Source organism: Plenodomus lingam, assembly GCF_022343315.1.
Source record: "Plenodomus lingam strain CAN1 chromosome Unknown contig_32, whole genome shotgun sequence".
NCBI classification, from domain to species: Eukaryota; Fungi; Ascomycota; class Dothideomycetes; order Pleosporales; family Leptosphaeriaceae; genus Plenodomus; species Plenodomus lingam.
The window spans coordinates 144336-158130 of NW_027093946.1; the positions used below are offsets into that span (position 1 = coordinate 144336).

The following is a 13795-nucleotide window of genomic DNA, read 5'->3' on the forward strand; positions in this document are numbered from 1 at the left end:
AATTCATGTCTAATATCATATAATACCTTTTTATCTCTAATATGCATAATGATAGTCAAACGAGCTATACCTTTTTTAGTTAAATTAAAATTACCCACTCCGTCTATTACACCTGCCAATCACTCATAAAAAGGATCTATTTTATTAACAGTAGTATTAACGGAACTAGTAGAGTATTTCCTAATCTTTTCTTTAACTAAAGGAATGGCGAAAACATTCCCTCTAAAAGGACACAAGTCCGTACCTGTATTACCATATCGATGGAAGGATTTGATTATATGATATCTGTAATAACCCCTCTTTAAATATAGGGCTACTATATGAAATAAATTAAAACAGAATACGAATAAAAAATATAAAGTATAAAATCCCAAATATCCGAAAAATAAAAGAAAAATAACCCAAGAATTTCATATTCTTGAATTTACACTGTAATTCAAATAATTTAATAATATAGAGAAAAATAAGACCAATATCAAGCGTATGGCCTCTGAGGTTCCTACTAACCTGCTTATAGTAATAGGTTTTCTCTGTTCTAACATACTAATTATAATTCTTAATATGTTGAAGTACTGAGACAAATGAGAATTAAACCATGTATCACTAATATAATTATTTAAATAATTATGGGCTTTGGTTACCTGCGAATTACTCATCCGTAAAAGGATGAATTCTACGTAAATAGCTTGAATCCTATGTATAATAACTAGATAGTTATTATATATTCGAGCCAATTGACTCATAGTGGAATAAGCTATAATTTTTTTTATATCTTGTTGGAATAAACCTATAAGAGAGCTAAATACTGTTGTAATTGCACCTAATCATAGACATACCACTAGTACTGTTGAACTATATTCTATTAAAGGAGATGAACGCATTAATAGATAAACTCCTGCCGTACATTTGTGTTGGCTATCCTTAACTATAAGGAATAGCGCGCCATATCTTTAGACATGGATCGGACTATATCTTTAACTTATAAATTTATTGACGTCTTTCGTTAAAAGATCTATTTTATTTAGTCCTTCTAACGTAAGATGTTTCTTATTTAATACCATATCATGTATTTTACATCATTTAGTAAATGAAAGAGATTTTTTGGTTTTTAATTTGTATCTAGAAAAGTAATTTATGATAACCTTAAGTTTAGTAAAAGATGAACAATGAAAGTTTCAACCATCCCAACTATTATCATAGCTAACATTTTTTAAATCTAAAGAATCAGTATTTAAAAATACATCACGAAGTGTTTTAATTATATCAAATTCTTTTTGAGAAACTTGAAATGTTAAATGCGGAGCTCTTCTAAGTTTAGATGTAGAACAACTCTTAACCCTACCATAAAAACAACCTTCTGCGTCTACAAAGCCAGATATTCAACCTGAATGTAAACTAGGTTTAACTAACTGATCTTTAAAGGGAATCTCCATATTATATTGTTTGTTAAATGTAGTTAATCATACTTTAAATTGTTCTTTTTTATAATGAGTGCATAAATTACCATTAAATATATGAATTAATCTAGCAAAATTTTCTTTTGAAGAAACATAAAAAACTCCTACATTTCTATTTTCCTCGTTTCTCATTAAAATTTTACCAAATCCTAGTTCTTTTTTTATATAATAAAGAACTTGTATATCCGAAATACTTTGAGTAATATCAAAATAGATTTTATCCTTAGATACAATAAAAGAACCATCTCCCTCTGTGAAACCTATGAATCATTCTAAAAACTGTTTGTTAACTTTTTTTTATGTTGAGGTATTAAATTAGAATATTCATTAAATTCATAAGTTATATCACGTGTAGCCTCTGAGGATCCTTCGTCACCCGACGAAGTTTCCTGCTGATTAACCCCTTTTAGATTAGAAAAAACTCTTCTAAAACACAAGATTTTCTTATTTATCTTATCTAAGGGTAAACTTAAAATATAAATAAACTTGATGTAAGGTGATCCCAGCAAACAGTGATATCATAATTGATTAACTCACATTAATCAACGGCTATCTTTAACCATAGTGGCAGCGTGAATTAGTGCACTAACGGGTGTAGGACCCTCCCAAAGCTCACAGCATATGTATTTATAAAAAAAAAAAATACTTCGTATACACCTGTCAAATAAATAGAGCTTTCGACTGTACATTAAGCAGCATTTCAGCCACCCCGTGGTGACCCAGTCTGTAGCGATACATTAAAATACCGACGGTCTTGACTACGAAACATCTTGACCGTTTTCACCTAAGTAGCGTTTAAGTCCAAAAGTGTTTGGATTTTCCATACGTCTTCAAAATATATTGGGTTTAATCCTTACTATACTTCTAATATGGTTCTAGAGTCGAACTTTACCATAATTATATTTAAATAATAACTGTTCATCGACCCTTTGCGACTTTTAAGGTAATCGCCATAGGTAGTCATACGTGGAGTCCTACTTGAGAACTTTTAGCCATAGCTCCAATAACTAAACATACACCTACAATAGTTACAAGATTTTCATTCATGTAAGGAGCTAATGAGAATACTGTTGCATAATCTAAATTACCAAAAGCCAAAATAATTGCAAACATACCTATAGTTAAAAAGCAATCACCAACCCTATTAGTTAAAAATGCTGAAAGAGCACTTTGATTTGCTGGTATTCTAGAATGTCAGAAACATACTAAAAGATACGAACAAACTCCTACCAAATCTTAAATTAAGTATATTGATTATATTAGTAGTCAATATATTAACTCCTGTACTTTAAAACCTATCAGGATTTACTTAAAGCCCTAGTATATTATATATATAAAGATTCTGACTATGCATTAAGCACCATTTCAGGCACCCATCATTGGACTAGTCGATCGCGATCCAAAATATAACCGACGATCTCTTAAATTTATTTAAATTTTCTTTGATCGTTTTCAATGATGTAGCTAGTGATATATTAAAATTCCCATTTTGACAGGTAAAATTTTAATCTATTTATTCTCCTAGATAAACAGGTCTCATGTTTTATGAAACTATTTTGATTTTTTTAAATATAATAACACTAACTATGGAAAATTATGATAAATAATAATTTATTTTTATATTTTATATAGCATACTCTTGTGCATATAAGGCCCTACAATATCTTTAAGTTTAGTCACTTGTCTAACAGGGATGTATATAACTCACTGATCTTTTTTCTTTTCTTCTAACCTAGTAACTAGACCAAAATTTTCCAATAAAACAGATTGAAGATATTTAACATCTTCAAGCCTAAAAGATCTAGTATGCAATACAGTTTGATTATGTACTGATTTACCCCCATCATCCATTATTAAGTAAGCTAACCCTCTGGCTGTTAATAAGGGACCTAAGTGTCTAGGTATAACTTTAACTTTTTCCTTATAAAATAATTCGTAATAATCATTTAAACAAGGCATAGCTAAAGTTCTAAAATAAAGAGATTGAGTTGTAATACTGCTACGTTTATCTTTCCTTGTTAAAATTGTAGGACTCATAGTAGTAATGGGTTCAAGTAAATCATATAAACTTTTTAAATAGTTCTCCTTCTCAGGATATGATTGCTCTATACGCAATCTTGTATTATGATTAGGTTTAACTCTTTCTAAGAATCCGTCTCCTAATATTATACCGATAAGAGCTTCTTTTTGCTCTAAGCTCAGCACATACTCTCTTTTATAGTTGAGAGTATATTTTATATCGGATAAGTCTTTTTTACTTGAAAAACCTCTTTTAGAAATATGAGAATAACTATGAATACTTCCAGGAAAAGTTACTTTTAGAATAGGCCTATTTAATAAGTGGTATTGTGAATGCAACAAATGTGGCTTTACTATTTTAGAAAAAGTAGCAAAAGAACTATTATCAACATGTAAGGAAAGACTAGAATACTTACTGGCATCTATATTGCTATCCTTAATAATTGTCTTTATGTTATATTTTTTATTCAAAACAAGTGATATATAGTTTAGATCTTCTACTGAAATGAATGATTTAGCTAACTTTAATCCCCTTTTTTCTGCTATAGTTGGTGATAAGAATAAAGTAGATAAGGCTAAAGGTGTAAAATATTCATCTAAACAACGTGGTATAATTTTCACGTTCTTTCTATAAAACATATCATACAATCAATTAAAGCTAGAAAAACTAAAACTTTTGAAACTATATATAAAAAACACTTTATTGCATTTACCTATTAACTTGTATAATTTAGGCTTTTCTTTTCTACAATATCCTGCATTAAATAAAACTGAATGGAATCACATTAAATATTCCACATTATTATTCTGTTTTACAAATATAATTCTAATACCATGTTCTCTTTTTTCAATAAATGAATTGGTTAATAAAGAGCCTACAATTAAAGATATTACATTGATATTATGTGGGCCTACTCGTTGAGAAGAATTTAATCTTTTTGAAAAGAAAAATCTTTTTGGATTACAAGTATGTACAAAAAACATGTTTAAAACACTATTATTGGAACTAATTAACCATTTAGGGCATAATATTTGTATTTGGTTACCCTCTCAACCTACAAACATTACTAAAAAATTGTTTGCTGTAACTAACATAAGCATCATGAAAGTAAATAAGCTTAAATAACTAAAGAATCTTTGGATATGCATAAAAATCAAATTTATCCTGCAATTGGTTTATAAAGTGTTTATTAACAATGGTTAAATATCTTCTCAATGTCTACCTGTGTTCATACCAGATTTTATCTTTCTAATAGAATGAATACCTTCAACCGTAAGATGAGAACGATTAACCATTAAACTATGAATTTTACATCAATCAAGATAATCATACAGTTTTATACCTATTATAGTATTTTTATTTAAAAATGGAATGATTATATTCGTAATATCCTTAAAATCAACTATTGATAAACTAACTGCGGATTTACCAGCATATTTATATATATTCCCTGACCCTAAATACTCCACTATTTTCTGCATTAATACAAAATCTCTACTGTGTTGAGATATTCTAAATCTCAATTGTACTCGATAACCTAGTTTACTACTGGTGGATGGTATACGAACATCAAAATTCCCCTCAGCGCTTATAAACCCTGAAATTCAATGAGGGTTTAAATTTATATTAGCATAATTTATAACAGGTCTATCGACTGGGATATATCCAGCAAACTCTGATTTTAATATGTCAGATAAACCTAAATTCATGGATGCTTTGATATTCACTATTTTTTTAGACCTTCAACCGTAAGATGAGCTTTATCATTAACAAGTTTTACCGCTTTTTTAAATAATAAAAAATCTGAGGCTTTTTGAGTCAATAACGGGTATTCCTCTAAATGAGTAATAAGTTTATTTAAATCTTTAGTTGAATCTATTGAATAATTAACTACGTCTCGGTTTGAAGCTAAATGAATAGAACCAATACCCCCTAAGTATTGTTGTAGTAGACATAATAAGTTAAGATCTTTCGTGTGTAAACCTATTTGAAATTTTAATTGAACACGTCAACCTAATGTGCGAACTTTATTTTTGTCTACTATTATCGTAAACGAACCTTCACCATCTATTAGACCAGATCAGACTCCAGGATTTACAAAGGTAGAACTATAGGTAGAAAAATTTTTTAAACCGAATTGTTTAGATGGGTTTTTGATAAAGGAGTTTCAACCTTGTTGCATGTTGAAACCGAGGTTTATATCTCTACTCTTTTCAGAACCCTGTAGAGTACACCTTAAATTTATTAAATTTGGTTTAATAAATCAACTGCCGTCTACTCATTGCTCTTTTACAACAATATTTTTGAGTATTGCTGACTTAGATCCGCGATGGTCCATTTTGTTTTCACTCATCTTAAGACTTGTTACCATACCTGAGTAATTACTTCAGCCACATATAGTTTTTCAACTATTGCTTGGTATCTTAAGCTTTAGGAGTTTCCCGGAATTTGACAGTTTACCCCCATAGACGCGTTTTCCCCTTACGCGCCCCCGAGGGTCAGTGCTCATATAACCTATGGAGTATATATGTACTAAAGAAGCTACGATTAAAACAGGTATAAGCATGGATCGTACCCTAATTAGTGCAATTTAATTCTAAGAAATATACATATAACTGGGTTGAAACCAGGTGTTACTACCATATGATAATATATTATCCCCTGTGCCGTGCCCAGTTTAATTTTCTGTTATTTCTCTCATTATATTTGAACTACTTTTAGGGACCGAATGTACATTTGAACAGACATTTCAGCCTAACCCTTGTGAACCATTCTGTAGCGACATTTATAACTGCCGACGGTCTTTGAAAATGTATATTTTTCTTTTAACATATCATTGACCGTTTTCACTTTATATATATAAGTATAGAATTGTAGGATTATAATCTTACCCAATTCCTCTTGATTTACTGCATAATTGTTACAAGTCGACTTTTTAACACCGACTATGACCCATAAAGGACCCAATCCTTAAGGGCACCCTACCTTTCCAAAAGTGTATTTATCACTTTTCCTCTCCCTAATAAGCAAGGACAAGAAAGAAGGTAGAGTACGGTTTTTAATACTAACTTTTATGCTGAGTTTTTTTTCATAACTACCGCCCGTAATACGTTTATTATTTATCTATTAACTTACTACTTAAAATAAATTATTTACATGTGTTCCATCACACAAATATGGTTTAGATAGAAAATGTAACTAATATAAAACCTGAAACGTTAAATAAAAGTATAAATTGTTATGCAAATGGGCTATGGTTAAATACAGGTACTCTTCTAATTTTATGGTTATTGAGTTCAACTCAATATTCTTTTGAAGATTGGACTTTTATATCTAAATATTTACTTAGAGTGTCTGGATATACTCCCACAATAGAGGCAGCTTCTGATAAAGTATTTGCCATTAAGACATCTCCATTTAACTCACGTATATCATACACACAACTAGTTTGTTGATGTACTAATTTTCCTGTAGATAAATCTAATGCTCGACCATCATAAAGATATTCCACAGTTGGTGGTGAAGATATTAATTTATCTCTTTCCTCAATACTTAAGTATGAGCCTGGAATTGTATTAGTTGATAAACGGTACTTATTCATTGTATAAGATAACTTTAATATTGTTTTTTTTATCTCCTGTTCTCTATAACTCCCATTATAAACAGCTCTACAAATAATTTTTAAGTCTTGAAAATCTTTAGCTTTTTTAGTTAAAAATGTCATATCGTCTAAAAAAGGTAAGAAATAATTATTTAAAACTTTAACATTCTTAATGGTAATAGCTACGCTACTTTTACTATTATTTCTAGCTTTTATTGTTGTTACTGCTATGGTAGAAGAGTTTTTCAATTTATATAAACTATATAGATCAAATCCTAAAGAATTTTCTAAAAAATCTTTTATTTTAAGTAAAACGTCAAGTTGTACTCCGGTTAATTCCAAACAAAAAACGGGTATCAAAGTATCTCTTCTTACAAAAAAGGACCCGTCTCCTTCTATGAACCCTAACAATCAGCTTTTCGTTATTATGATTTTAGAGTTTTCTGGCCTATCAAAATTAACACGGTTAGTATTCATTTTATTCTTCAATTCTAGTATTTCATGCTTAACGCATTCAGGACTTAAATTTTTACCTCTATTAAAGTATAAATTAAAAGCTTTCTTAAAATCTAAGTAATCTAAGTATTTAGTAGTATTAAGATTGTACTTGTCAAATATATGTATTAATAATTTAATTCCTTCCATGTCTGTAACGTTAAATATACACTCGTTTTTATAGAGTCTAACTTTACCTATAGCTAACGTACTAGAAATATATCTTAAAACCGCTTCATCGTCTTTATGAAGCGATATCTTAAACATAAAACCAAAACTAGAGATCGTGCTTTTGTCCTTTTTTACTAGAGAATTAATCATAAAATTGGATTCCGCATCCGAGAAGCCGACAAATCATTGAAGAAAATTGTCTTTATCCTTTTTGTCTTTGTAGTGATATTGTGTACTAAAATTACTTTTAATAGAAAAAGATCTTTTTTGAAAAAAAGAGTTAACGAGACATCTATTCTTAGAAGAATGTTTTAGATGGGCTATACCTGTATTACTGCAGCAAAAAGAACCGCCAGCTGAACAAAATTTATGGACAAAAATCACCTTATACAGTTGGATTTTCACCAACACAGCATCTACGTTTAACACTGTCAATGAATCATAACAAAATGCTCAGTATACATTTAATGATTCAGAATCAATTCACCTTAATACCTCCATATATACAGGTATATTATTAAATCCAACTTCAAAAAACGCTAAAACAGCGAATATAGTTGTAGTTACAACCGCTGTACATGTAATTATTTGTGCTCCTGATATTCCGACTTTTCTACCAAAAAAACCAGAAGCTATAGATCCAAATAGTGGTAAGATAATTATAGCTAGATACATTATTTAAATTCAATACTAATACTTCCTCTTCGTTTTCTCCCTTTTCCATAGGAATTACATTCCCTTAGGAAGGATAGGATATTACCATAATATTTATATTATGCCTGACTATATCTTAAGCAAATAATTTTATAATTATAAACCAACCTCCATTTAGTCGATGAACTGTGCACCAATATTACTATACTGATGTTTAGCTGCGGATTATCTATTTCATTTCTTCATACAAACCGTTTTTACCATACAACGAGTCATTACCTGTTCCATTAATAATATTACTATATTAATTTGGTAGATTTATCTTTAAGATTTCCCCGCATTTTTAAGGTTTCGCCTCCATAAGACTAGATAAAGGTTTGCTTTACCTTTTTTGACCTATTTTCTCTCAAACCCTTAATCATTACCATGATTATTTTTAGGATTAATCCCCATTTTGTCTTTTAATAGTAAGATTTCTTTTAAACCATTCTCTTTTAAATGCTCTTTTTTTTTACCATTAAAGCAGCCCTTTTAAAATAACAATAATTTGAGTACTTTGATCCTGCAATATTATGTTCTTCAAAAAGAGGTATTACATGATTAATTATATCATCAATTCTTGCAACTACAAACTCAGCTATTGAACGCTTTTCATATTTAACCACATACCCGCATTTAAATAAGTCTACAAAACTCTCTAATAAAGCTACGTCTCTTAAATCTTGAGCAATAGAAAAGCGTAATGAAGCATATAAACTGTCTGTTGTTTTAGATTTATTAATAGCAATATAAAAATTAGATTCTCCTGTTGAAAATCCAGCTATTCACTGTTTAGAGTGCACAAGTATGTTATAGTTAATAACTCTTTCTTCTCTTATAACAGGCATAGTGTTAGGAAAATCCTGTTTTAATTGATCAGATAAACCTCAATTCATAGATGCCCTTGTATTAATTATTTTCTGTATTCCCTGTGAATTAGTATGCTGTTTTTCTAACATTAAGTTAATAATATTTTTAAAAAGCACATAATCGGAATATTTTTTAGTTAATAAGGGATAATTATCAAAGTGCGGTATAATCACATTAGTTATATCCTTAAGAGCATGAACCCTAAATTCCACTGTAGAATTATTATTGGGGTTGGATACAAGTCCTATACCTCCGAAATATTCCTGTATTTTCAATACTAAAGATCTATCTTTTTCATGCATTTTTAGTTGAACTCTAGCCTGTACATTTCATCCCGTTTTATATCTAGGATTGTTTAACATAGCAATTAGAAAAGAACTTTCAGCATCAAAAATTCCAGTTATGAATAAGGGATCTAAAGAATTTTTAGTCAGGTCCCCCTCACTTTTTTTTATATAAAAAAAGTGAGGGGGGACCAAATTAAAAGAATTTTTAGTCAGGTCCCCCTCACTTTTTTTATATAAAAAAAGTGAGGGGGGACCAAATTAAAAGATTTAGATGTAGAATAATTTCTTATTTCTACTCCCCTCATGGTTTTTACCCTGCTATGGGACAAACCTGCGAGGGTTAGTGAAATAATATTAAAAGGTTTAATGGGTGATCTAGGTTGACTAAAGGATAGATGGTGTGATTTAAAAGAGATAAATCTATAAAAAGCTACTAATATACCTAGACCTATCGCAGATTCAGCACCCGCAATGGCTATGATATATACAGCAAATGTTTGCCCTAAAATATCGTCGAAGCTAAGTGAACTAACCAATACTAGAAATGTAATAGCTAATAACATTATTTCTATGGAAATAAGCATTAATATTATGTTTTTTCTGTTTAAAACAAAACCCAAAATTCCAATTGTAAATAAAATTAGTGATAAATTCATTGTTAAAAAAAAAAAGTTAATATGTGTATCCCAAAATAATGATCTAGGGTTTGAACTTAGATTAGGATAGTAAAGCTACCCTGTTTTACCCGTTAAACTAATCATTATTATTTGTGCATTAGGTAGAATTACCTAATACATTACTACATAATTTTATATCTTAACTATAAATGTACTTAAAAATGGACCTTGTACTAAATATATTTATATATATATATATTATATCCATTGTAATCCTAAAACCTTACAATTTGTTTTTATATAGAGTTATAACTTTTAATTACATTGTATTAAAAAAGGCTTTACGTAGTATAAGTGATATATAGATTACTCTTCTACCTATATGCTTTTTACAAAATGTAATTGCAAATTTTAAGCTTAAATATAAAGCAATACATAAACTGGGGTTTGTTATATTATAGGGTAAGGTCGTTACTTTTTCATTACAAGTTACCTGTAAAAAAAATTTTTTTTTTTTTGATTTGTTAGATAGGTTTTATCCTACTATTGTTCTAGACATCCGGTTAAGATTATATATAAGGGAACATATTATCCAGATTATACTACAATAGGTATTGAACTGTATAAGATACCGCTCTATATGTATTGGACCTAGTAGTTTTTAATGTAGAAGTTACATAAACTAAGGTTTAGGCTAATTTTAAACACCATTTTAACTAGATAAAAAATGACTTTAATCACTAAATTTACGCTTACCTGCGGTAGATGGAGTAGACATAGCATAATCCCCACTTGCTAACTTTGCATTTAAAATACCTAACATTCTTTTCTCAGATAGAAGGTTAACATGTGAGTCCCTTAATGCAGATTTAGCTTGGTCATGTTCCCGTTGTCATTCTGCTAAAGTACCGTTATTTTCATGAAAGGGTTTTATGCTTAAGACTTCTTTAAAATCCCTATTGGAAGCTTGAACTTGCTCCTGAAAGTATTGAACATTACTTTGTACCGCAGATATCCTACTTACTAGGTTAAGACGCATTTCTGAGGCTGTGTCCTTTTGGACGGTATTTTCTCCACCTGTAGAACCCGCATTCATATTAGGCTGAGAGTTTTTGGATGAACTTAGTAAAATATGATCGTTCACCCTAGGACCTTTTTCCACAATGCCACCATCTACCCCTATTGCTATGCAAGAAGGGTCTGTGTTAACGTATTGTATATTTAGATCTCTAACATAAGGTATGAATTCATGATAAACTCCATAGTGTATTGCTATACATCCATTAACTACTAAATATGTAACGAATAATACCATGAAAATATTAACTAAGGTTGCCTTGTAATATAGAAAATAGCAAAACAATTTAAAATAGATAAGATCTCTATTTTTTATTCATTGTTGTATTGTGTAATACTTCTTAATAAGTACCAAAGCAATTAAGCTTCAAAATAAAAATGCACATAAAGTAGGGTAGTTTAAATAGTTATTACATCCAATATCTCACACCTTAGGTGCATCACAACTAATTACACTCACATCAAAACAGTAAATTAAAGTAGATACTGAGTAGTGTATAGCGTCTAATATTGGAGCAGGATATATACCAAAGAAAACGGTAGGTATAACCAGTATTAATAAAATAGTAAATTCTCTCTTAGTTAAATCTGGTATATTAACTGTAAACATTCTTGAATAGGCTCCTCCAAAAGCTATTCTTTGGAACATATAGATAGTATATGCTGCAGAGAAAATAATAGAAGAACTTGCAAAGACACCAAATAAAGATGATCTTTCAAATACCCCATATAACGATAAAAATTCTCCTATGAAGTTTAAAGATAAAGGAGCTCCACAGTTAGCAAGACATAGTATGAAGAATAATATAGCAAATAGTGGCATTACTTGAGTAACTCCTCTGTAAAAAGATATAACTCTTGTAGAAGATCTATCATATAATACACCTCCTGCACATATAAATAGACCTGGTGAAACTAGTCCATGAGCCAATCCTAAATTAATAGCACCTTCAATACCTTGTATACTGTTACTAAACACAGCTAGAAGATAAACTGCAGCATGAGAAACAGAACTGTATGCAATAAGTTCTTTAATATCTATTGTTCTTAATGTACTAAGACTAGCATATACTATAGTAATTACACCAATTAGGAAAATTATATAAGTATATTCCATATAAGCTTTAGGTAAAACAGGTAAAATTAATCTCAGAATACCATATAAACTCAATTTAAGAACAATTGCTGCTAAAATAATACTTCCTCCTAAAGGTGATTCAACATGAGCCTTTAAAAGTCAGGTATTTAGGAAAATGGTAGGAGTTTTTACAGCAAAAGCTATAAAAATACCATAAAATAAGAAAAGTTGTGTTACATAAATGAAATTTCCTTTAAAAATAGTATCAAAATCAGTAGTGCTCATAATAGATGACATTGCTAATATAGATAATAATAAAAATAAAGAACCTAACACGTACACTATCCGACCCTTTTTAAATTTTTTTTTGCCAAAAAAAGAATAAATTTAATAAAAATAAGGACTTTAGTGTTATCTTTAATTTAGGGTTACTTCAATCCACACCGTACTAGACGGTTTAATCCATCCTTGTGTGATATAATGCAAAATATAACGTTTAGTAGTAGTGATTTGTTAAAAAGAATCTCTTTGAAAATTCATATTAGATTTTATTAGCTTAATTTTATTTATACCTTTTTCAGTTAAGTGATCTTTTTTGGTTATTAACACAGCCACTTTTTTAAAATCTTCATAATCTGAGGCTTTAACACCTTTAATAGGATATTTGTCAAAAAATGGTATTACTTTGTCAGTAATATCCTGTAACTTTGTCACTACAAAATACACCTCTGATCTAGCTAAACTTAATTCAATTCTACCGCAATCAAACATAGCAATAAATTTTTTCATAAGTTCTGTGTCTCTACTGTGTTGAGCAATATGAAATTTCAGACTTATAGATTTACCTAGTTTAGTTGTAGAACTATTACGTATGTAAACAAAAAAACATCCTTCACCACTAGTAAAACCTGTTAATCAATATGGATCTTTAACATCTTTATCTAGAAGTAAAGGTCTATTTACCGGAGTAATATGAGGGAAAACTAATTGTAATTCCTCAGATAAACCTTTATTCATAGAAGACTTAATAGCAAGTATTTTATTAAACCCTTTATCAGTCAAATGTTCTTTATTTTTAAGTAATGAAACGGCTAACTTGAAAAGTTCGCAATCAGACCATTTTTGACTAATAAGTGGATATTCTTCAAAATGAGCTAAAATAACATCTAAATCTTTTAAAGATTTAACTCTATATTCTATAGTAGTGTTACCATGTTTCGTAATAGTTCCTACACCAAAATAATCTTTAACCTGAGATAATAAATTGAAATCCTTTTTATGTAAAGTAATTTTGAATATTGCTTGAGTTTGATAACCCATCCTGTACTTACTACTAACGAACAATCCTATTGCAAAACATCCTTCTGCATCTACAAACCCCGTTATTAATAAAGGGTTTAACTTTATAGAGTTTTGCTCTCCAAATAAA

General features: G+C 29.5%; 3 protein-coding genes across 3 annotated transcripts; all 3 read right to left on the minus strand.

Moving 5' to 3' along the window:
- Window positions 1-6778: 6778 nt before the first annotated feature.
- IAQ61_008546 (uncharacterized protein) lies at window positions 6779-7078 on the minus strand (the record flags this gene model as incomplete). Its single annotated transcript, XM_003836952.1, has 1 exon — window positions 6779-7078. One exon carries the CDS (start codon window positions 7076-7078, stop codon window positions 6779-6781), a length of 300 nt encoding a protein of 99 aa, XP_003837000.1.
- Window positions 7079-11103: 4025 nt separating this feature from the next.
- Window positions 11104-11526, minus strand: IAQ61_008547 (uncharacterized protein; the record flags this gene model as incomplete). Its single annotated transcript, XM_066098050.1, has 1 exon — window positions 11104-11526. The coding sequence occupies one exon, from the start codon at window positions 11524-11526 to the stop codon at window positions 11104-11106; it is 423 nt and encodes a 140-aa protein (XP_065952006.1).
- Window positions 11527-13281: 1755 nt separating this feature from the next.
- Window positions 13282-13686, minus strand: IAQ61_008548 (uncharacterized protein; the record flags this gene model as incomplete). Its single annotated transcript, XM_066098051.1, has 1 exon — window positions 13282-13686. The coding sequence occupies one exon, from the start codon at window positions 13684-13686 to the stop codon at window positions 13282-13284; it is 405 nt and encodes a 134-aa protein (XP_065952007.1).
- Window positions 13687-13795: the final 109 nt, after the last annotated feature.